The sequence below is a fragment of the Dermochelys coriacea genome, chromosome 17, assembly GCF_009764565.3.
Source record: "Dermochelys coriacea isolate rDerCor1 chromosome 17, rDerCor1.pri.v4, whole genome shotgun sequence".
NCBI classification, from domain to species: domain Eukaryota; kingdom Metazoa; phylum Chordata; order Testudines; family Dermochelyidae; genus Dermochelys; species Dermochelys coriacea.
In genome coordinates, this window is record NC_050084.1 from 5,903,482 (window position 1) to 5,926,861 (window position 23,380).

Genomic DNA, 23,380 nt, shown 5'->3' on the forward strand with positions numbered 1-23,380 from the left:
GATTGCTGTCACTGAGACTTTCTGAAAGAGCAGTGTTTGTTGCAACTAAATGAGGTCAAATGTGAGGGGAGGTCTACACTTGCAGTGGCATGTAGAGTACAGACGCTAAACTCACAGCTAGAATGGGTATAAATAGCAGTGTAGACAGTGAGGCACTGCTTCAGCGAGTGGAGACCTGCTAGTATATATTGGCTTTCTACATGCCCAAGCACCACCTCCCACATCCACACTGCTATTTTTAGCAGTAGTGTCCTGCTGCCAGAACCTTTCTGGGACTGCAGTGAAAGACTCCAGCAGCAGGGAAAGGCTCTGGTGGTGGGGGGGAGGGGAAGTGGGGAGTCAGCAGGGAAAGGCTCCAACAGTGGAAGTTGGCAGAGCCTTTCCCCACTGGGGGGAGTCTTTCCTGCAGAGGGGAATGGCTCCAGCAGCAGGACATTACACTGCCAAAGTTAGCAGTGTAGATGTGGAGGCACAGCTTGGGTGAATAGAGAGCCTATATAGTATTGTACTCACATACATACCCCCACCCTTCAGACATGTCTTTACTCTTCTTGCCTAAGCTATGCTTCACTGGCTATGCTGCTGTTTGTATTCATGCTTTGGGGCTTTGCAGGTATGTACTCTACACGCCACCAAGAGAAGTGTGCTGTGCAGAAGTACCCTAAATTTGACTTAATACAGCACGTGAGGGATATATATAATGGGTGGGAAAAGGACTGGGGGAATATGGTGGAGAATAGTAAAAGATCATGATAGATATCTAACAATGAGTATGTATCTTGTTAATTTCCTTTTAAGGAGTGAATAATTTAAAAATAAAAAATGTTAGTTACAGGAGGGTGCAAGAATAGTGATCAGAGATGGAAAACTTACTGAAGGAAGTGAGTTTGAGGAAGAGAGTTTGGTTGTGTAGTATACAGGACATGTTGTCTGTCTAGAAATTTTTCATTTAAAATATGTTGCTAATGAAAGGTCTTCATTGTATGACTGATCATTTAAATGGGGGGGGAAAAAGGAGTACTTGTGGCACCTTAGAGACTAACAAATTTATTTGAGCATAAGCCGTTGAAGTGAGCTGTAGCTCATGAAAGCTTATGCTCAAATAAATTTGTTAGTCTCTAAGGTGCCACAAGTACTTCTTTTCTTTTTGCAGATACAGACTAACACCACTGCTACTCTGAAACCTGTCATTTAAATGGATGCACTTTTAACCTGAGCTGAAAGGGAAAGACATACTCCCCTACTGGTGTATTTGGAAAAGGCTCAGTTGCCTGCAAGGGAGAATAATTCTGGTTTATATTCTAATTTGACCAGATTTTATTATATCGAGCCTTGGAAAAGAAAAGCCAGTATATTTCCATGCATTTATAAAAAGACAATATAGTATATGCTGGCAGTCCTAGAAAGTGGTTGCTGCAGATAGGCAAGCTTCTTTCTGTAAAAGAGTCCTGTAGGGATTGAAGTGAGCAGAAGCATGTTAGTTTTGAATCTGGCACTTTTCTGTTAATATAGTGCTGTTACCGTATGAAGTGACATAAGTCCATGAAATGTAATAACAACCTTTGGGAATATACCAGATGGTGTGCATGACCAGGTGACAACTATGCGATGAACTCCTTGCAGTGCTGCTTTACTAAAAGTGTGGGATATGTTTCCAGTGGGTATAATTCATTTAAATGGCAAGTTAAAACAGCACTTATTAAAGCAGTAAAAAATGAAAAGCTCGGAAGAAATCTTTTGCCTTGGATTGTTTTTTGTTAGTTTTTTCTTTCATGGGAGGCTTTAAAGATATTCAAGAAAAATTTCTTTGCTGAGCTAGTTATGTTGCTGGGAATTAGAAGATCTGGATTCTAATCTCATCTCTAGACACGGTGATGTTGTGTATCCAATCAGACTTCTTTTTGCCTTAGTTTTCCTTAATTTGTAAAATGAGGATAATAATGCTTAGGTATCTCTCATGGGATTGTGTGGTCCAGTTCATTTATTTTTGTATAGTTCTATGAAAACCCTTGTCTGAAAGACACTGTAGAAGGTCAATGTATTATAAAAATAATTGATTCATATAAAGTGGCACTTCAGGATTGTTACAGAAAGCCACTCTTTTTAACTAACTTTTAATTACAAAGTCAACACCATCATTACCTTGAATCTTGATTTTTTTTCTTTGTATAGAACCTTACTTTATTAAAGCCTAGCCAGAAAATACTAAAACAATTGCATAGTTTTATAAATCTTTGTACAACCACACTCAATGCATTCCCAGATCTTGCTCCTACACTCTTCTCTACTTTCCTTTCAGTATTTATCCTATCTTTCCCACAACAGTAGATTGCCAAACAAATAACATGTCTGTTGTAATTATTAGACATAAAGTGCTCAGTTTATGAAATAATGTGTGACCTCCTAGTTTGTGTCATCAAATGGTCACTCTTGTGATTCTATGAATTGTGTGAAAAAGCAGTTTCAATGCTTAACTGTCTTCTGATATAGTTTTTACATTTCTTCTCTCACAGATATCCATTTTGTTGGAGCTCAGGAAAGCACATCTGACACATCTTTGCATCTTTTGTGCTTCCAACAGTATGCAAAAGAGAAATAGTTTTCAGTTTTAGATGCTATTTTATTTAATTATAATTCTCTTTCATTGTTCTCCTGTAGGTGTATTCGTCACAAAAAGGATTGGGGTGCTCTTATGTTAGTTGATGACCGCTTCAGGAGTAACCCTAATAAATACATAACTGGTAAGATACTCAGATTCTCCTGGGAAAGATCCTAGTATTAGGATATCGTGTTGGGAAATCTAGGCTTCAAGAGGTGATTTCCCAAAGAAATGTGTTATGTGGGGGAGGCTATAACAAAATATATCCATTAAACTCGTTGGTTCTGTGGTTGTGCAGCTAGAATTCTGAGCAACTGTAAAACCCTGCTTCTGGGTGTCAACAGGCTTAAAATGCACTGAAACACACAAAGTAGTCATTTTGTTATTTTAATTTAATTCCCATTCAGAACATGCTGGTAGTAAGATTTGTTGAAGAAACTTCAATTTACAGAATTTAACTGACATTTTTCAAAATAAAATTGATAACGTATATAAGAACTATTAGCCATTGTATGGTAAATATAAAAATAAAGGTACTGACTTTCATTCATTTGTATGAGTAGTTTTGCACCCATAGTGAACTGCAGGGGCTAATGTTAGCAGTTAGAGGTTTAACCAGCTGGTTTGTAGACATGAACAGGTAGAGGCACCACCATTCCTTTCATAGCATCATTGAACATTTGTTTGTGTTGTCATGATCAGTACAGTTTCTTCATGTTAAGTAAAATTAATGCAGCTAAGACAAAAATAAGGCTTACATGACACTAATCAAGAAGAAATTTCTTAGGAATAGATTGCATGGCTTTGTTGCCCCTTCTCCATTTATAAACAACCACAGTAAAAGGATAATGTAAAGAAGATAATGCTCATGTCCAGTCAGCAGGTGGAGCTCAGATTCTGCCATATAAGCAGTTTTCTGACACGTTGTTTTGTATTAGGCAAATGCTTAGATAACTGAAGAGAGGAAACAAAAGGGAGAAAGCAGAGTATTGTAATTTACAGACTCACACTAAAAGAGTTTGTGAATTTGGTAAGAGTATTTTTTTAAAGAATAAAAGCTAATATATCTTTTCTAATATAGAGTATTTTAAGGGATTAAAAGATATATTTTAATGTTTATGAAAATTAATTTTCTCAATCTTCAGTTTTTCAGATTCATCAAAACATTTGTTTAAGATTTCTGATATACAATAATTATAAAAATTAATATTGGTTCATGTGAGTATGATATTTTTGGAAGTATTAAGTGATTATGATTCTTTCAAAAAAAATCTGACACACGTTGTTTTCTAATCTGCAAAACATGCAAACTATTTAATTTTAAGATTTTGTCATGCAGTGAAACAGCTGTAATAAACATATAGTCTATACATAAATTCCTCTTGTAATCATTCATGATCTTTAAATTAATAGCACAGGAAGGAAAGCAAGAGAAACATTACACAGATATCAAAGGACAACAACAGTAACATTTTGGAAGGCTGCAGCATTGCTGCTGTCCTTAGCAGTAGATACCAGTTTAAATTTATTTTAGGTGAAAAATGAGAAGATGGGGTAAAGAATTTTTTAAACCAAATGATAACACCATCTGTACTCTAGTTTTTGAAAAAATCCATAGAAAGCTATAAACAAATCATGGCTTCAATCCTGTAACCAATCTCATGCTTAACTTTACTCACAGTAGTTCCACTGAAGTCAATCTGACTATTTCCATGAGCGAAGCTAAATGTGTAAATATTTGCAGGATTGGGGCCCAATTTAGTAACTTAAAATAGCTACTGTTTATAATCTAGATAAAGTAAGTTTGGTTGTAGTGTACCAATTTTTTTTTCATTAGGATTATCCAAATGGATTCGTCAACAAATCCAGCACCATGAGAACTTTAGTACTGCACTTGATTCGTTGGATGCATTTGCTAAAAAAAATCAAGTGGGTGCTAGTTCTTCAACCCAGTGTAGTAATGAATCTCTGCTCATACATTCAAGTTCAAAAGATCTGTCACCAACTTCGTTATGGGAGGCATCTATTCATCTATCACCAGATGTTCCTGTTGAAAGTAAGGTGCAGAATTTGGTCCTGGAAGGTCATCCACCCACAGCAATCAACACAGTTAATTCTACAGCATCCAGTCAATCAGATAACAGCATGGCAACAAAGAAAAGTATGCTTATTTCCCATGTTAAAACTTCATTAACCGTTCTCAGAACTGATATTTTTGCGTAGCCTGTAAAATCGTGCATCTTTTTCTGAAAGAGACAGACGATAAAAAAAAAAAATTATGAAGTGCTGTGCTGTAAAATGGCCACCTCTCACAAATGTATATAAGCTTCGCTCAGGAGATTACCTGATTAGTTGTCATCCCATCTGGTTGTCTTACAACTAACAACTTTGATAAGTTTATAGTGAAATTTCAAAAATGTTTAACTCTGACATTATTTTGGTTCTGTAATGAAAAATATGAAGATAATCTGAAGATAATTTACAGTACGTTTACATCTACTAATATTGGCATTGTACAAAAAATAGTTGAATTCACTTAGTGTCATTTTTTTAATTTTACTTACTCGCATCTTACTTGGAGTTGAGTCTGAGCTACAACCTTGGCTCCAGATTGTTTCCAAAATTTAGAGAATTGTACTTCACATGTACTCTCTACCTCTAATAGTTTGGCTACATCAATACTACGCATGCAAATAACATCAACATTTTGAGAAGTATGAATCTAAATCTGAATTTAGTGGCTCAAGCTCATCTCTAGTCCTAACTATTTATTACAGATAAGAGAATTTGCACATAGAGAACACAATAACTTAAAATACTGACTCTGACCCTTATCCTACAAGCTCAAACACACACTTTAACTTTATGCATGTGAGTTGTCCCACTTAAGTCAATACATAATTATTTGATGGTCTGACCCTTTATACTGGATTTCATTTCACACAATAACAATAATTCTGTAAACTTAATAAAATGTGCTAAGTGTATTATAAAATAAGGACAAAAACTAAATCAATTACTATTGTATACTTTTGTGATTTTCACAGATGGTCAGAATTCTGGTGTAGAAAATCATTCTCACCAAACAGTGTGGAGAGAAAAACAGATGGATTCCAAACCAAAAAGTCCTGCCATCAAAAAAAGAGAGAAAAGGAATAGTTGGACTAATGCTGATCTTATGAAACAGTACTTCAGCAATAAACCAGTGACTTCAACACCTCTGCCTGTGAATGAAAAGAAATGCATCTCCAAATCCATGTGCAAACAAAAAAGGAGTACTATTGAATCTAGTCAGCCTGTTGTTAATGGTTGCCAGTGCCAGTCGTCATTGCTTACAGAACATACACCTAGTGGACCGGCATTACAACTGGAAACAACTAGTTCCTCAATAAAAAAGGATGAGGCTGCAGCTACTGAAGAACATCCTGCTGAACAGCAACTCTGCACTAGTGGAGTCATAGATCAATGCATTGAGTTATCTCCAGTAAGAGGAAAAATTGAACTTTCAACGTTAAATGTAGCCATAGAAGCAGAAGCTGAGGATGACAGTATCTATTTTACACCTGAACTTTATGATGATATAGAATCAGAGGAACAGCAAATTGAACCATTAATTCAGACTTGTAATAATATTGTGAATCAGAATGAACATGGAGCTTGCATTGTAGCTGAAGATCTTTTTGAAATCAGTACTTCAAAAGCAGTAAGCTCAACTGGAGAAATAAAAAGTAATGATAACATGAACAAAGAGTTAGCTATAATAGTGCAAAATGACAAGATTAAGGGTAATACAGTTAGTGATGCTGAAAGTATTGCTAGAGTAGGAGAAGTGGAACAGAAAATACATCAGGAAATGGACACCAGAAAAAAGAAAAGTAAACTTTCCAGATCACGAAACAAAGGTGTGTCTTCCTTCTCATTGAGCAATACTAGTCCATAGCTACCATGTTTTACAGGAAATTTAGAAATGAACTTCATTATGAATCACTTATATTTCTGGTAGGCTTTTTTATTGACTACGTAACCTCACTAGTAGAGAAATGGTGGAATTGTACTTTCATTTTATCTCTTATCAGATTTGATTTTTTTAATTTTTTTTTATTTTGCATATGCAAATAATACTGCTCTGCTGTTTTCTTCAGACTTCATTAAGATTCTTCTTCACAGCGTATGGCTGAAGAGCCAAACAAGACCCATGGAATCATAAATTGTAGACCCAATAGTACTGTACCTGAAACTATAGGGTGAGGACAAAGTTGATCAGTTGTCGATTTGAATTCATCTCGTGTTGAGCACTAGAAAGCAATTGCTGTTTAGCCCCCCCAAGAAAAATAAAATTTGAAGCAGATACAATTCTGTGCATTTATGTTAGATTTAAAATAATTAATATGCAGAATAGGCATATTCCTTGAGCACCAGGTAATTTACAAGAGCAACCGTAGATTCCCAAATTAGGGGAGCCATTTTCCATTCCTTCAAGTCTTTCCTCACAAAAAGAACATATCTGCAGATGAGTAGTATTGAGAAGACTGCTTGAAAGTTGATGGTAGTAATAACATTATTACGTATTCTTCCTTTTTTCATGTGTAAATAGAAAGTTGAAGTAAGCTAATATCACTGACATCTCTTCAAAATTTACTGCTTTGATGATCTTTTTATTTCAAACATTTTTGTTGATTACATTGGGCTAAATTTTGGTCCTACTGACTTCAGTGGGACCAGAGTTTGGGCCATTATAACATAGTGAAAACCAGAGCAAAGAGAGTTAATGTTACAAAATAAAGCAGTAACTTCTATTAGACATTTAAAGAACACAAAATTTGGAATAATTATTTCCAGGGCTTCACATGTATCCCAGGTTAACATGGTGAATTAACAATTTGACACTGAAGATTAATGCAGAAGGAAGGATTTTGCTGCTATGAAACATTGTGACACATATGGTTGAGAAAGCTGGTTTTTGTTTCTCTTTTTATATTAATGAAGTACATTTTGGGGGGAAAAATCCTGGGACAATGTAAAGTATTTATGTGGACATTTATGTATTAGTCACACGAGTTGAGTTGGAATTGCACATGTGATGTTTTCTTTAAAAATCAGACTAAATAATGTACATTTTCTTGCATCAAGTATTGTTAATTAAACAGCTTCTTTTCTTTCTATATTAAATATTGCTTTAAAAAGATGAGCTCTTATATGTGCAAGTATGGTAAAAGATGGGTAGAATATTAAATCTCTTTTGCATTAACCTCGGACCCTTCCTCTCCTGAATTTTTGTCTTGTCTTGTTTTGTTTTGATTATAAACTTTTTGACGCATGAAACTGGTCTTATCTATGTTCAAGCATTGTGTTAATTTACAGTTACTATATCAATATATAATAACATTGACTTAAGATAAGTGCCACCTATTGAAGTAACATCACCATTCCCATTAGCTACTGAGTTTTCCTTGGAGTTTCCCATCCAAATATTCACCAGACCCATCCTAAATCCTGACTATTACACACTTGCTTTGGAGAACTAATGGGATCATAGACCTAGATAGTCTTGCTGACTTTTTTTAAATGCAAAAACTATAAATTCACTCCTACATGCGTGTGCGCGCACACACAAGCTTCTTGTTCTCGTGTATATATACATCAATGGTTGAAAAGCATTTTATTTTTAAATTTTATCAGAGATTTGTGTTGACTCAAAACAGCAAAAGTAAATTGGTTACTTAGCTGTCTACTTAAATTTTTTGTCACGTAAATTTTTTTTGTCATAAGTTAAAACTAACCTAAAACTGTGTTTGGACTTCTCAAGTCAGTGAAATCTAAATTATAGAAAGTATCCTATTATTTTGAAACAATAATTAATATTAATTTCTTTTGTGCATAAAATAATAATCAAATCCCGAATTTATTAAAGGACTGAATGTGCAAAGAGCATGCAAACGAAGAACCAAGAAAGCTGCTAGTAGGGGAAATGGCTTCATCTGTGAAAGAAAGGTACCATATAAAGACTAGATTGAATGAAGTTATTGAATGTGGTAGTGGCAACTGTTGATAACATAAAAGAAAAATATATATACTACCTTTTTCCTGTGAGGTGAAATAATGTACAATGTGCATGGTTCTGTATGGTTTATTATTTGATTAATATAATTATTGTAATTTAAATGTTCAATAAGTAATATAGAGACACTTATTTCTGGATTGAAAAATTGCCCAAGAGCTCTACATTTGTAATAATGAGTGCTGAGCGCCCTATTAGTATCAGTGGGACTAGAGGATATTCAGCATTTTGCAGAATCAAGCCCATAGTTTGTAACAGATGTCTCCTTTCACATAAGCGCTCTTTACTATTTTTGATTAGTGTGTAATTTTTAAGGCAGGGTTTTCAAGAAAGCCTACAATCCTGATTCCTTTGAAGCTTATTGGGAGTTCAGCACCTAACTGCCTTAGGATCCTTTGAAAAATTCCCAACTAAGCATTTTGTAGCACGTAGCCAGATTGCCTCTGTGATCTTATGTGATTTTGTAAGTTGAGAATGGTCAGTACTTGGGTAGAAAACCTCTCAGGAAATCCTGTATGCTACAAGACGTTGTACTGGTGATTAAGCAGACAATTCTCTTCTTTTATATAGTATTAAACTAGTACCCCACCAGCATGGTTCAAGGGAACATTTTGATACTGTGAAGTCCTTTTTTATCTGAGACTTAAAACTAAGTCACTAAGTACTTGTGGTCATTAAATATCACTGGCCATTTTCTTGAGAGAGGGTATTAGTCCAAATGTCCTAGCCTGACAGCTCCTCAGATGACGGAACTCATGTAAACTCTAAATATCAGTAATTTGTAAAGTAATTCTGGATTCTTCTGGAAAAAATGATGTTCTTTAAATATATTATCAACTAGCAGTTTTGTTAATGCTGTAGATTATAAAACACAGACACTGCATCTCTGATTCCAGAAGCCAATAAAGGAGCAACATGATGTGTCGTATCCCTTGGGTCTGATCTAGTACAACATGCAGTCCTACCTGTAAAAATTTGTTTGTTATATTTTCTTCATAAATTGTAGTCTGCTATTTGTTAAAATGAACTGTTTACCACGACTGGTAAATTAATCTTTTAAAGTACTAGTGAGAGCGTTGATTGTAATTTTGAGCCATAAAATTAACTTGTGCTGTCATTCTACTGTTCTCCATTACTATTTTCTTTTTAAATTCCAGGGCTGCAGGCTGCAGCCCTTATCACATGAATATAGGTGATCAAATCTGTGGTGCTGTCTATATAAGTAAAGGGTGCAGGATTGGGCCCTAAATGCTTTACAAAACCATACTTTATGGTGTGTTCTAATTTCATGAAATATTAATCTATTCAAATACATGAAGCTATTCAGATTAAAATATAAAATAAAACTCCGATATACAAGAAAACTACATTGATGCTTTTACATTTGACTATAATTTAGAGAAAAACATCTAAAATACAAAATTTATTTATTTCTTTGATTAATACACTTTATAATCTGGCACTCAAAGTTGTGTTTGGAGAGACTGATGCCAAGTCTATTGTTTTGTTTTATTTGGTCTGCTGCTCAACCTCTTTTGTGGAGACTACAGTATTAGTCTCATAATATCTCATATATAATATATGTAAATTAGGCTAGTCATTTTATTATTTTGTATGATACATATTTTACCAATTAATGTAAATTTAAAAGCAATTAAATATTGATTCAAATGGATTTGTGCCTAATATTGTGTCTAATATTATTTATTTATATTTGAAGCAATAATTTTCATTAGTATATTACTTGATAGGTTTTTATTTTTAAATAATTATGACCTACATATTTAGACATTAAATGTTTAATACATTAATTTATGTATTGCCTTCTTATATTGTGGAAGGAAACACACAGCCAACCTTGCAGGTCACGACTGTATTGTATTGTATTGTCTGTGGAGCTGAAATATTACCAAAAGCAGAGGGTAAGACCCGTTCCAGCTCATTTTCACTTTGCTTTTAGGGCTCGAGGGGTTGTACAATTTTTTTTACCTTGCACCTCTAAATACTGAAAGTATGTTTTAGAATCATCATTAGTTAACCAGAAGGATAAGGTAATTAGTAAATTAATTATTTCTTTAAGACCGATTTTAGATTTACTGCATTTCTTTTCACTGAAGTTATTACAGTAAAGCAGCTGCTTCATTTTCACCTGAAGTCTCATTCCAGACAACAGACTCTCTTAGAATGCATGGAACTGTGGTCTCTGACTGACAAATAGTATTTTTTATTATCGGTCTCACTGGCCTTTCCCTAAATTTAGAGACAGGCTGCTTAATTACCATAAAAGTGGTGGCTAATGGAAGCAGTCTTACTGTTGCTCTGCCTGTTTATGATAGTGTTTTAAACCTCAACATACTAACGTGGCTTGCAGCACAGCTGGCATCTATTTAAGTGGAGTATGCCAGCTAACTGGATAGCGCAGTCTGTGACAGTTGGTTCTGGCAGCATCCCCAGATTAGAGAGAGCAAGGGGCAGGGGTGTGTTTTACCGCCCAACTCTGCCATAGTTGGGAGATATGTTCTTTCCCTCGGTTAGGTGTTGTCACTATGTGGCTACACTATGTGGGCTACATGAGATGTGGTGGTATTTTGGCAGAGTAATTTGAAAAAGACCAAAAATATATTTTTGATCGAAATAACAAAGTTTATACGTGGCTTCCTGCATAACATGATCTTATTGTCATTCTTCTTCCTTCCTGTCCCACTGCTTAATTTTGTATATTTTTTTAACCCTGACTTGTTGTGTCATGTCAAACATGGATTATAAAGTCTTTATTTGATTGTGACTTAATTTGTTCTTGTGAGATAGCTAACCCTCTTTTGGACTCCCAAACCTTTATGGTAATGATATTGGTCTTGCTTGCTAACATTGTAGAGTCATGCTACTAGACCACATATACTAGTGGCATAGCTTGGGATGTTAGCATCAACATTCATTGATGAAGACATGGCCATAGTATGCCATAGTATGGTTAAATGCAGAGGCTACAACTTTATTAAAATTCTTAACCAACAGGGACCATTCCTCCCAGCTACACATTTGGGCTGTTCCAGTGCAAATTTCAACTTGGCACCAGTGGTCCCGGGTTCTACAAACCTGAGGGGAGCTATGCAGGCCAGGCCCCCTTAACACTCTTAGGACTGCTCAGGGAGCCTGGTTGTCAGAGTCCTAATCCACTCCCCACCTACAAACAGGAGAAATGAGATGAGGGGAGCCACATGCAGCACATGTGGAAACATGCCCCTGCATTGTGCACATGTTACACTCTGGGCCCATGCCCAGGAAGTCCCTTGGGTTACAGGGTCTTCCCATCGAACCCTTTCTAACTCACCAGCCGTACTGGAACCCACCGAAGTTGCAAAATGTAATTTAATCCCCAAAATGGACCTCAGAGATACTGGATGGAGGTGAAGAACCCACACAGCAGTTTGCCAGTTTTGCAATATGGGAAAAATTCCTTGCAGATCTCCAAATGAAGTCTGGCAATGAGCCTCTACCCTGGCATCTAAGGAGATCTCGCCCATTAGATGGGGAGAATGTGGCTATGCCTACACTCTGAGCTAGGGGTGTGATTCCCTGCTCACGTACACATATTCACGCTAGTTTTCATTGAGTTTAGTGTAGCCACTGTAGCACGGGCAATGGCAAGACTGTGCCAAGTACCTACTCACCAGTTTCAGGCAGGTTTGTACTCAACATGGTTAAGCCGTGCCTTCCTTGCCACTTCCCCTGCTACAGTGCTATTTATACTCAGGATTGCTCAAGGAGAGCTACTGAGTACACAAGCTGGGAATCGCACCCCTTCCTCCTAGTGAAGACGTAGCCTCAGAGTGGGGCTTGAATGGACTGGCAGCTTGGCAGCAGAAAGCAAAAGAGCTCAGAATGGCTATTCCCAGCAATAAAAGTAAGGAGAGGCCATCCTCCATAGCAAGTGAGGGCTAGGCACATGGCCCCTCCTAACTCCCCTATTCAATACCAGTTGCAGTAGGCAGGTCAGAATCCATTTTCTGGCCACCAAATGGGATAGCCTTCCTCCTCCCGTCATGGAAGGGGCTGTGGAGGAATGAGAAAGGAGCAGCACCCTCTCCCATACACTTATTATTCAGGGATGGGAAGGGGGAACCAAGAAGAGCACATAGAGCACTTCCCCAGCTGCTCCTGCTTGGTGATCTCCAGGTGCCTCTCTTAACCCAGGGCTAGGGGAAGTGAGGGGTGTCCATCAAAGTTAAACCTGGCTAGCAAGATCCATCAAAGTTAAACCTGGCTCGCAAGATGAGCATTATTCTATGAATACAGAAAAGCAGGCCAAAAGTAATAAAGAACCCTCCACTTTCAGAACCACCTGCTTTTGGGGCTTGTCACAGGCTGGCTGCCCCTTTCAGAGGAATCAGGTTCAGCCTTGCCTGTGATGTAGCAATTATCCTCGATGCAATCTCATTTGGTATCTTAGCATAGAAAGAGGATTTTCATTGACTTCAAGAGGTGTTAGATCATGGCCTAAATTACCATTTGTAAATGTGGAAAGTTTGCAATGCATTCAAACTGTATTGTATTTGAAACTGTGTGTATAAAAAGAATACCTTAACCTCTACTTTTTTAATTTTAGGAACTTTGAAAAAAGTTTTCTGCGTAATGCAGAACTGTAAATAGTCCAGAAACTCTTCAGAAATACAAATTTAAGAGCTACCGAATCTCTTAGCAGTTGCATGTGTGAATTAGGTGCCATTTCAGAAGATGATAATGTGGTGTTGATCATCACAGATGGTGCAAGTCTTAGTCATCTTAAAGAAACTTTGAAGGTTTATCAGACTCAAGTGAAGTGTGAAGGTGAATCTCTGATGGCTAATTAATACTCCATAGTGGTTGCCAAATCCTTATTCATTAAGAGCTCACTTCATGTCAGACTTATCATATGAGACACCCCCGCTCAACCTCCCAACATTCATGGATTTTGAATTAAGTGCTGATGAGATTCATGGGCTCTTCCTTTGAGTTTGTTGGCAAGTGATCCTTTAACATTTATTTCTCCCAGGCTGTATGCCTAGTAGCCATTGCATTGAGCCAGGAGTGGTTGAAATACGATTACTTATTCCTGATATCCTTTTGGAGCACTATGAAAGGTGTAAGATCCACCCAATTTTCTCCTTATAATGGCATCTGAATTCCATCTCAACTAGTCCATCAGCCCCTCATTCTTCTTCACCAAGCATTGTAATTTACCAGGGAAAGCAAGACTAAATAAATTAGATGTCAGGTGGTATTGCAGCATTATTACCTGGATAATGAAAAATCTTTTAGAAAATGTATAAAGTTATTTTGGCATTTGGGGACAAGTCCAATGAGGAATCAATCTTTGCTTTAATATAATCTTAATCTTTATTCAACTGTGTTGACCCAAGCAGGTATCCCAGTCCTGCAGCCCACTTCTGCTGCATCCAACCAAGCCAGCTTCCATGACGTTCTTGAGAAATGTGTCCTCTTTTGAAATCTGTATAGCTGCCACACCGGTTCTACTCTTTTGACTAGGCAGTTAAGACTATTATTCTTTACAAGAAAGCAGTTATTTAAGAAAGGTGTCCTCACACCTCTTCTAGAGTATAGTGACTGTTAATGCTAGTCAAACTCCCAGGACTGGGGAATCTGCAGAAGCAATTGTGTGGTAAAAGGAAGGTTACTCACTTGTAGACGGAGTTCCACACTTAATTCATTGTTTGGTGTAAGCAAGCATAACTCCATTGACTTCTGTTGAGATGCATCTGTTTATACCAGCAGTGAATTTGACCTGTTGCCTTCTGATCTACACCAACCCATCTTCTCTTCCTCAATTCTTCATGTCATTCCATGGTATTCTGAATTGGTGGAAAGGAACTGAAGGCAGTTAGAGCCACAATCTCTTATTCCCTTACAGTGAATATTCAGATCTGTGAGTTGGCCATATGTATGGCCCCAGGCATCAAGAGTGGGGATCTGCTGAGGTAATACACTTGGTGACATCTAGTTACAGGTAACTAGCCTTCCTTTTACTGGACATTTAGCTGATATATACCAAAAGCAAAGAAAAAAGGTTTTGTTAATGTGTAGACGACTTTGTTACTAGACTGCATAGTCTATTAGATATGATTTTGTCAGATGATTCTATTGAATGAATTATTCTCTTATTAAAATTTACTAAATTTAGAAAGCTTTCCTCTTCATTACTTTTCCCTCTCTCATTTACTGACGTACTAAAAACTGAATTTCCATTTGGATTTTTCACATGTGAAACATTTCACAAATCAAACTTGTAACATTACTTTATTTTAAGATGTCTCTGGATGTATATATGAAAGGATTTTTTTTTCTTTTTGGAAGACTTGGACACAGGTTTATCTTTAAATGCTATCTGTAATGTGAAGGAATGTTCTCTGACCAGCTATTTGCAATGCAGAAACTATGTCAACCGATCTATTTCTCCGTGTCCTTTGATAGGAGCTGAAATTATTGATCTCAGTAACAATGCACAGTCATGGGTAAGTTAAATTGGTTTGTATTGTGTATCAGAGGTAGCAAATGAGTTGTATGTATCAATCAAACATATCTGAATGCCAGTTTTAAAGAGAGTGAAAATATGCTTTTAAATAGGGAAAATGTAGGTTACTTAAGTAATGCTTCTACCAGATAGGTTTGAAATTATTTAACTGAGATTACGTCACCTTAAATCAAGAAATTTTTCAGTGTCTGTAGCTAATTTGATACTGTCTATAGTTTTAATTTTATTATCAAAATATCCAGCATCTAACAATATTTCATATAAAGGGAGCACTGACTGATCTGGGAACAAAACAGAAGAGCAAAAGGTCATAAAACGTTGTTACAAGAGGAGGGAGAAAAATTGTTCTTCTTAACCTCTGAGGATAGGACAAAAAGCAAAGGGGTTAAATTGCAGCAAGGGAGATTTAGGTTGGACATTAGGAAAAACTTCCTAACTGTCAGGGTGGTTAAGCACTGGAATAAATTGCCTATGGAGGCTGTGGAATCTCCGTCATCGGAAGTTTTTAAGAACAGGTTAGACAATCACCTGTCAGGAATGGTCTAGATAATACTTAGTCCTGCTGTGATTACAGGGGACTGGACTAGATGAAAAGGTACCCTTAGGATGCTGATATCTTTCCTGAGCCTTTACTTAATCCTTACTTGGGCAGAACTCTCATTGACTTCAATGGGTGTTTTTTTTAAGAACCAAAGCTTAGGGAAAACTGACTAGTGACCTTAGGATCTGGCTCATATGCATCATTGCCATTAGTTTAAACAATACATAATATGCTCTATTATATCATATCATATATATATTATGGTGAGAATGAAACTTGTAATACAGAGATTTTGCAGCATTGTATTCCATAAATATTAGTAGCTAACTGTATTATTTAATTTTTCAAATCATTTGGGGGTACACTGTATAAAAGATGCTGTGCATAATAAAACTGTTTTGTATGTTACTTTACCCAACAATATAAAATAGCTGTTCACTGTAAGTTATAATAAAATTAGTTCATGTTTTATCATGTTTAGATTTTTTTAACAGTAATCTTTTATTTTAGTGTATTTTTTAAAGTGATGGTTTTGTAACTTATGCTAGGAAATGTGAAGGATTGTGTGTGCAAATGAAAGCAAGTGTTTCATCCTGCTGTTTTGTGTAAGAGTGTAGTTTCTTCAGCCAATGTCAACCATCTATATAGTACAATTCACAACTTCTCAAGATTGATTCTTTTCCTATGCCACATGCAATATATATAGCTGTGGAATCAGTTGTCATTAGATTTATATATTACATATTTTTATTAGTGTGCAGAATAAGCTAGCATTAAAGTCTTAATCTACTTCCAGGTCTTAACCTCTCCCTTAACTGGAAACATACCCATTAATTAAAAAAAAAACGAGTACTTGTGGCACTTTAGCGACTAACAAATTTATTTGAGCATAAGCTTTCATGAGCTACAGCTCACTTCAATGCATAATTAACATGTAATCATCCTCTGCAGATTGTAATTGAATGAGACCACTTTAAGTATTACTTTATTCTGTGCATCAATATGCTGATATAGTACAATAGAGCACCCAATATACAAAGATTGTGCGAAGTGGTAGATCCTTATTTTCCTGAAAGAAAAAAAAGCTTGATTAGGCTTGTATAATGGCAGAGGTAACAGTTTATGAAATCAAAGGGTGACTCTCTATGGAGGAGAAGAATAGGAAGTGGAAAACAGAAAAAGGTGGTCTAGTAATTAGAAAATATCAGAGGGCACGTAGATGGTTATAGCAAAAGGGTATTACAAAATCTGGTAACAAAATAGTTGGATATTGCTTCAGCAACTGGACTGCAAATGAGAGACAGGTCTGTTAATTCTTCTTCGAGTGATGGTCCCTATGTGTTCCTCTATTGTACTCCCCCATATTCCTGAGCCTGGAGAATTCTAGCAAATAGTTTCCATTGGTCCACATCTGTTCCTTTGTTCTCTTCATGCTCCATGCCAAGAGTTGGACACACTGGTAAAACTTTCTTCCCCTCTCCTGAGGGCAGTCAGCCCAGTGGGGATCAAGAATCTTCAACTACCACTCTCATCTGTCCAACTAGGGACCCCCTTCTTGGGACTGATGGTATCCAATGCCTTGGGGACAACCATATCCTGTTTTTTCACTCCTCATATTGGCCTTTTTGGGAGGCCATGGGACCCGGCATTCCCAGTCCATGCAATCCAGTAGGAGTCTTACCACCCCTCTCATCCGCTCCAAGAGGCCCACCAAAGCTTCCTGAACCTATGGAGGAGGAGGAGGATGAACCAGATCCATTCATACTATCAGTACCAACAAATATTTAATCTTCCTCTCCTAATGAGGCGGTTTCTCTAGCCTTGCCATCTCCTCCAGATGACCACAGACCATTCCAAAACCTGCTTTGGAGAGTAGCTGAAGAGCTGTAGATCCCCTTAGAGGAGGTCCAGGTCTAACCATACAAGCTCCTGCACATCATACAGCCTACAGGCTCCAGCTGAATAGCACTCCCAGTTTTAAGTGTAGAAGGCTGGAATGTCATTGCCTTGGTAATATTGTCCACGCTGCTGAGCTATTACAGCTGCTCAGTGCTTCTGTTCTTGGAGCTCTGGTGTTATCAGCACTAGCAGAATGCAGATTGCTAATTCAACAGACCTCGATGTTACTCTTAAAAAAAAAAAAAAAAAAAAAAAGACCACAGGCATGGTTTGGTGATCATGCAAGGCAAGCAGCTTGGTTTATTGCACTCAAGGCACAGTCCTAGCATCCCATAGGAGCTACAAGTACTGTATTCTAACACATGAGTGCTCTGTGGCATGAAGTGACTCAGTCAGCAGCGGGAATTTCTACTGTCCCCTTGACCACACAAAGATGAGGTACCCCAACATTTATAGACTGAGACAAACAACATATGTACCACTTTATGTGTTTCATGACATCTGCTTGTTACCTCTCCTTGTAACTTTGCTCCAGATGTCTTGGGCAAAACATTCCTATTCATCACTTCTGTCAAACCATCTTATCTTGTGTTAGGTCAGGGTGTACCTGGGCTAATCTTTCGGAATAGATTCACATATTTACCTAGTACCTGGTACTACTAAGGAGTGCCTGTGTTTTAGCAACACTAGCAGTACCTTTGCCAAGTTCATGTACAGGATGGTGAACTTGTAAGAATCTGCTTTAATATTCGCCTGACTTTGGTTCACCGCTGACTGTGGTTCAGGTCTTTCACCAGGCCCAGTGCTCCAGGCTCTCTTGTTCTATTACACCAGTCAACGAGGTCATATTGGAACTGGCAAGAACTCTTTGGCCCTTGCCAGCTGCCTGTGTCCCTAACTCTAAGAGGGCAGAAAAGCTGTTCTTTGTCATGGCTAACTGAGCAGAGTTCTTGTTCTCCCACCCTGCCCCAGATTCCCTAGTCATCCAAACAGCCATGGAAAGGTCCAGACAACACCACCCAAGGGCCACCCCTGCAGATAGGGAGGCCAAGTGTTTAGACCTTATGATGAGAAAAGTGTTTCCTTCTACCAACTTTAGACTACTTTAGACTTTCCAGCTACCAAGCCCTCCTGGCAAAATATGATTTTTTTAAAATTATTCTAAGTTCCTGGACTGTAATGACAAGTTACCCCAGGAGTATATGACTCAATTTCAAGCCCTTATTGATTAGGGTAAATTAGTGGCAAGAACCTCATTACAAGCTGCAGTCGATGCAGCTGATATTGTTTTGAGATTTGTGCATCTGCTACAAGGTTGGCTACACTCTTAGGGGCTCCCAGTGGAGCACTTTCCCTTTAATGAGATCAATCTCTTCCCCCAGAAGACAGACAAATCTTTGCATTAACCAAAAAACTCCAGAACAACCGTCTGCTCCCTAGGTATGTATACACAAGCCCCAAAGAGGAAGAACCATAAGCTATACCATTGAGTTTCTCTCCCCACCTCCTCCCAGCATCCTTTCCCTATCCCTCTTCAGGGACCACTGTCATGATAAGATTCTCCTTCAGCAGGTAAAATTCCTCCTCCAACCTGGAGTCATAGAGTGGGTACCTCTTTAACATCAGGAAAAAGAGTTTTATTACAAACATTTTCTAGTCCCCAAAATGACAGGAGGGTTGAGACCCATCCTCTACCTGAACTATGCTTATCTTCTTATCCCGCTGCTTCCTTGACAACTATGGAAGATTTGACAGGATAGAGCATAAATCATTTATGTTACACCCAAATGGCCCAGGCAATTCTGGCTTCCGGGTCTCCAGCATGTGTCAGTCTGGCTGCCCATAAGCATTCATCCTTTCTTGGATCTTTTGACTCAAGGGAATGGTAAGGTCATACATCCCAATCCAGAAGCTCTTCACCTCCTGGTATTTAGATGGGTATTTAGATGGGCACTGGAGCTAGAACATTCCTGTTCCGAAACTGTGCAAGCCGTTCTTACTAATAGGAGTGTTGTGGGGGCGTACCACTCACCAGAGGACTGGTGCCTCCTTCTGGTACTCTGGGATTAGCTTGAGGATGCAACCATGCCCTGCCCCCCGCACTCCCAATGGTTTTCACACTGTCACCCTGCTGGCCTGCAGCTCCTCCCACATCCTCAGGAACTGCAGCTTCCTCATCGTGGCTCGGCCCTCCAGCCACATCACTGTCTATTTTCCCCACCTTCCAGGAGAGGTTTAGCTCCTCAATAGTCCTAGCAAGTCTTCCCGCTCACTGCCTCTGTGCCACTTGCCCGTGACTAGTAGGGGAACCCCGGCCCACCCTCTTCTCTGGGTTCCAGCCCAGGGACCCTCAGCTCAGCAGTCTGGGCCTTCTCTCTCTGTCCTCATTGCTCTATCCCTGGGCTTCCTCCTACCACTGGTTCCCCTTTTCTTCCTGGGCCTGCCAATTCCCAAAGCCTCCTTCCCTCTTCCCAGGGAGAGTCTGCAGTCTCCACTTACTCCTTCCTTTCTCCTGGGAGTGTCTGCCTTTTCCCAGCAGCCCCGTCTGCTTTCAGTTCCTGGGCTGCCTAATGGGTTAATTGGCCCATCTGGCCTGCATTAAACCCTGTAGGGTGAGTGTCGGGTTATCACCCCATCACAAGCAGAATTGTTGAGAAAATGTTACCTAGTCAAGTGGAAGCATTTTTCTGTCTGGACCCAGCAGCTCTGTGTATGCCTCCTGAGACAATGGGTATTCCTGATATTTTGGATTACTTCCTGATCCTCAAGATGATATTTCTTTCCCTTAGCTCAATATGAGTTCACTTGGTGGCAATCAGTGCATATCGCTGTCCATCAGATGGCTACTCTGTCTTTACTCACCCAATCACCTCCAGTTTCTTTAAGAGCTTAGTTAGAACTTTCCCACTAGTAATAAGAACAGCTCCTCAAAGGGACCTTAATTTAGTACTTTAACCAATATCAAGCCACCTTTCAAACCCTACTCCTCCAGCTACCGATTGAATGCTTCACCTGTCTGTGCAGGTTGGTCTCCTTGTTGCTGTCACCTCAGTCAGACAAGTAGGTGAACTGGGGTCCCTAACAGCAGACCCTCCTTATGCTACATTTCATAAAGACAAGGTCTTGCTATGACTACATTGACATTCACCCCTAAAGTAGTTTTGGAATTTCACATAAATGAGCTTACCCGCTTAACGGTCATATTCCCAAAGCCCCAAACGTCTAGCTTAGAGAAGAGACTTCATTCCCTCAAAATGAGATGAGGATCTCCAAGTGGATCTCTGGCTGAATCCTAATTTATAAACTTGAACACCTTCCTCCTGCACATGAGACAAGGGCTCACTGTATGAGAGCACAGACTGCATCAGTAGCATCATTCAAGACATAACTCTGCTTGATATTTGCAAGGCAGCAACATAGTTCCATCCACACATTCACAAGATATTGTACCTTGGTCCAAGTCTTCTCCAATGGCGCATCCTTTGTGATGGTGGTTCTACAAGGAGCCATATCACCTGCATCCTCACAGTCTTCCTCTTTGAGTACTGCACCCACACTGGAATACCTGTAGGGACCAGCACTTAAAGAAGAAAGGAAAGTTATTTACCCTTTATATCTGGAGTTTTTTGAGATGCGTGGTACCTATGTCTATTCCACTAGCCATCCTCCCTTCTGCTTCAGTTCTTCTCTGATTTGATTTGTGATAAGAAAAGGAACTGGAGAGGTGTTGGTCCATATCACCCCTTATATCCTCAGAATGGAGCAAGAGGAGAATGAGGGTGCAGACGCAGGCCAACGGACACTACTTGCTAGAATTCTCCAATCTCAGGAACATGGTGCACAGTATGATACAGATAAGGGCCAATGTATTTTTAAGAATTCTACATAGGGTAGGTTTTATTTGCAACTAGAACATAATTCAGAAAATAAAGCCAGTACAATTTCTCTTTATAATCACTCATAATTCTGAAATAGCTGCAACACAATAGTTTTTAGATGTAATATCTATCTTTGTCATTGGTAAATGTGGTAAGGAATAGTATGATAGGCTATAAAAGAGCAACACAGACTCCCAAAAAATGCCCACATCTGGTTTTCAATGAAGCATTTTGAAAGCTATGGGCATTAAACAAAGAAGCATCTAATCTCTTCATGCATATGTTTGTTTCAGAGCGACTCAGGAATGAACCTTATCATGTTTGATAGACTTGCGAAACAACTGTTAGAATTCCAGTATCATTTCTTTGGGTTTTGCACCTCATATGAGTATTTTAATGTTGTATGACAGTACCTATTTTTCTATAAGTGTAAGCAGTTGATCTGCATGATGATGATGTTGGGTGTCAGGGACAGAGATGCTATTTGTTTCTTTATAACATTAGTTGTTCAGGAACAAAAATAGGCTTAGGACAAATGATAGTAAAGGTAAATGTAGTTTTAATTTTAGTGTCATTTTACTTTAACCAAGTATCTTCTTTTTAATTAGGAATTCATATATTTATTTATTGTAGTTATAGAAAGATTCAAAAGACTTTGAAATGTTTATCGTATGCTACTAAACGGAAAATCAGCGCAAGAACAAATGTTTTAGTGTGAAGAAGCTGGGACTCGGGTATTTTCAGCTTTCATGCATTTGCATGTTCTTGAATATGAAATTCTTGCTGTTGTTGAGCAATGTGATTGAAGAGATAAAAATCAACATCAAAGTTTAACACTGCAGCCTGTTCCATGATTTTCAAGTCTGTTGTCAATTTGAGATATCAGATGTCGTCTTAAATTAAATGTCCTCCTCTCTTTATAAATTGGGAACCAAAGGATTTTTCATGTAATAAAAAGTGCATTGCTATGGCAAAACAAGTTTAAAATGTTTTCAATTAAATTAGGATCTGGAGTTCAGTTGTTCTATGATAAATAGCCTTCTAATGAGGGCCTACCATATTTTTTTCATGAACTTAGCTTGAATTTGTCTTAATTGAATGGTTACTCTAATGTAATTCATTTTTTAAAATGTATTGTTTAAACTAGACTTTAAGAAAGCATCCATTTATATTCAATGTGCAGTATGCTAATTCAGCACCAATTTTTTTTTTTGCAATTGTTGTGCTTGCTGTTGATCTAGAAACCTCCTTTGGTTTGTACAGGCTACAGGGTGGTTTACGTGATATCAACACCATGTGAATGATCACAGTAACCATTTTTATACCTAAAAGTTCTCCAAAGAATTTTACATACTTACATGTTCTCTTCTGTGTTAAAATGATAGAATGCTCATAGCTGAGAGCACTTTGAAACCTATAGGAAATGTTTTAGTGCTGCAAATCGAAAGCACTCATGGTGCTTTGAGATCCAGCCCAGCTAATGTAATAAATCTTCCCTTGTCCATTAAAAATTAAACCAAGCACTTTTGATGATAAAGATTTTTTAACTTATTAAGCAGTTGTTACTGTAACTGATTAGTCAGCTGTTGAGACAGTAGCTTTTATATAACAGGATATTGTTTTGTTCATCATGTTACCACATTTGGCAAACTTTTATCTTAATGCGCCTTTCGGGAATACCAGTCTGACCTCAATCTGAGTAAAGCCTTAATAGTCGACGTGAGATGCTTGCAGGAGGTGGCACGGTCATTTTTGCAGACTATATTTGTTATCGCATGTTAATCAGATTCATCATTCTGTTTAATAAAGATTTCATCTGCCACGCGAATGCATAATCGGCTACATCTGAGTGACTGCCTTTTGTCTTGAGCAGATT

General features: G+C 38.0%; 1 protein-coding gene across 7 annotated transcripts in view; it reads left to right on the forward strand.

The window, feature by feature from the left end:
- BRIP1 (BRCA1 interacting helicase 1) overlaps positions 1-15,573 on the forward strand; it is a 125,425-nt gene extending 109,852 nt beyond the window's left edge. For 3 of the 7 annotated variants that reach the window (XM_043499404.1, XM_043499405.1, XM_043499408.1), the window contains exons 18-22: positions 2,659-2,741; positions 4,437-4,760; positions 5,647-6,501; positions 8,511-8,590; positions 15,009-15,570. In XM_043499404.1, the coding sequence (XP_043355339.1) occupies positions 2,659-2,741; positions 4,437-4,760; positions 5,647-6,501; positions 8,511-8,590; positions 15,009-15,032 (1,366 nt within the window). In that variant the 3' untranslated portion in view covers positions 15,033-15,570. Of the gene's footprint in view, positions 1-2,658; positions 2,742-4,436; positions 4,761-5,646; positions 7,855-8,510; positions 8,591-15,008 lie in introns of those variants that run through there. The other 4 variants (XM_043499403.1, XM_038376016.2, XM_043499402.1 and 1 more) reach the window with 3 other exon arrangements.
- The last annotated feature ends 7,807 nt before the right edge of the window (positions 15,574-23,380 follow it).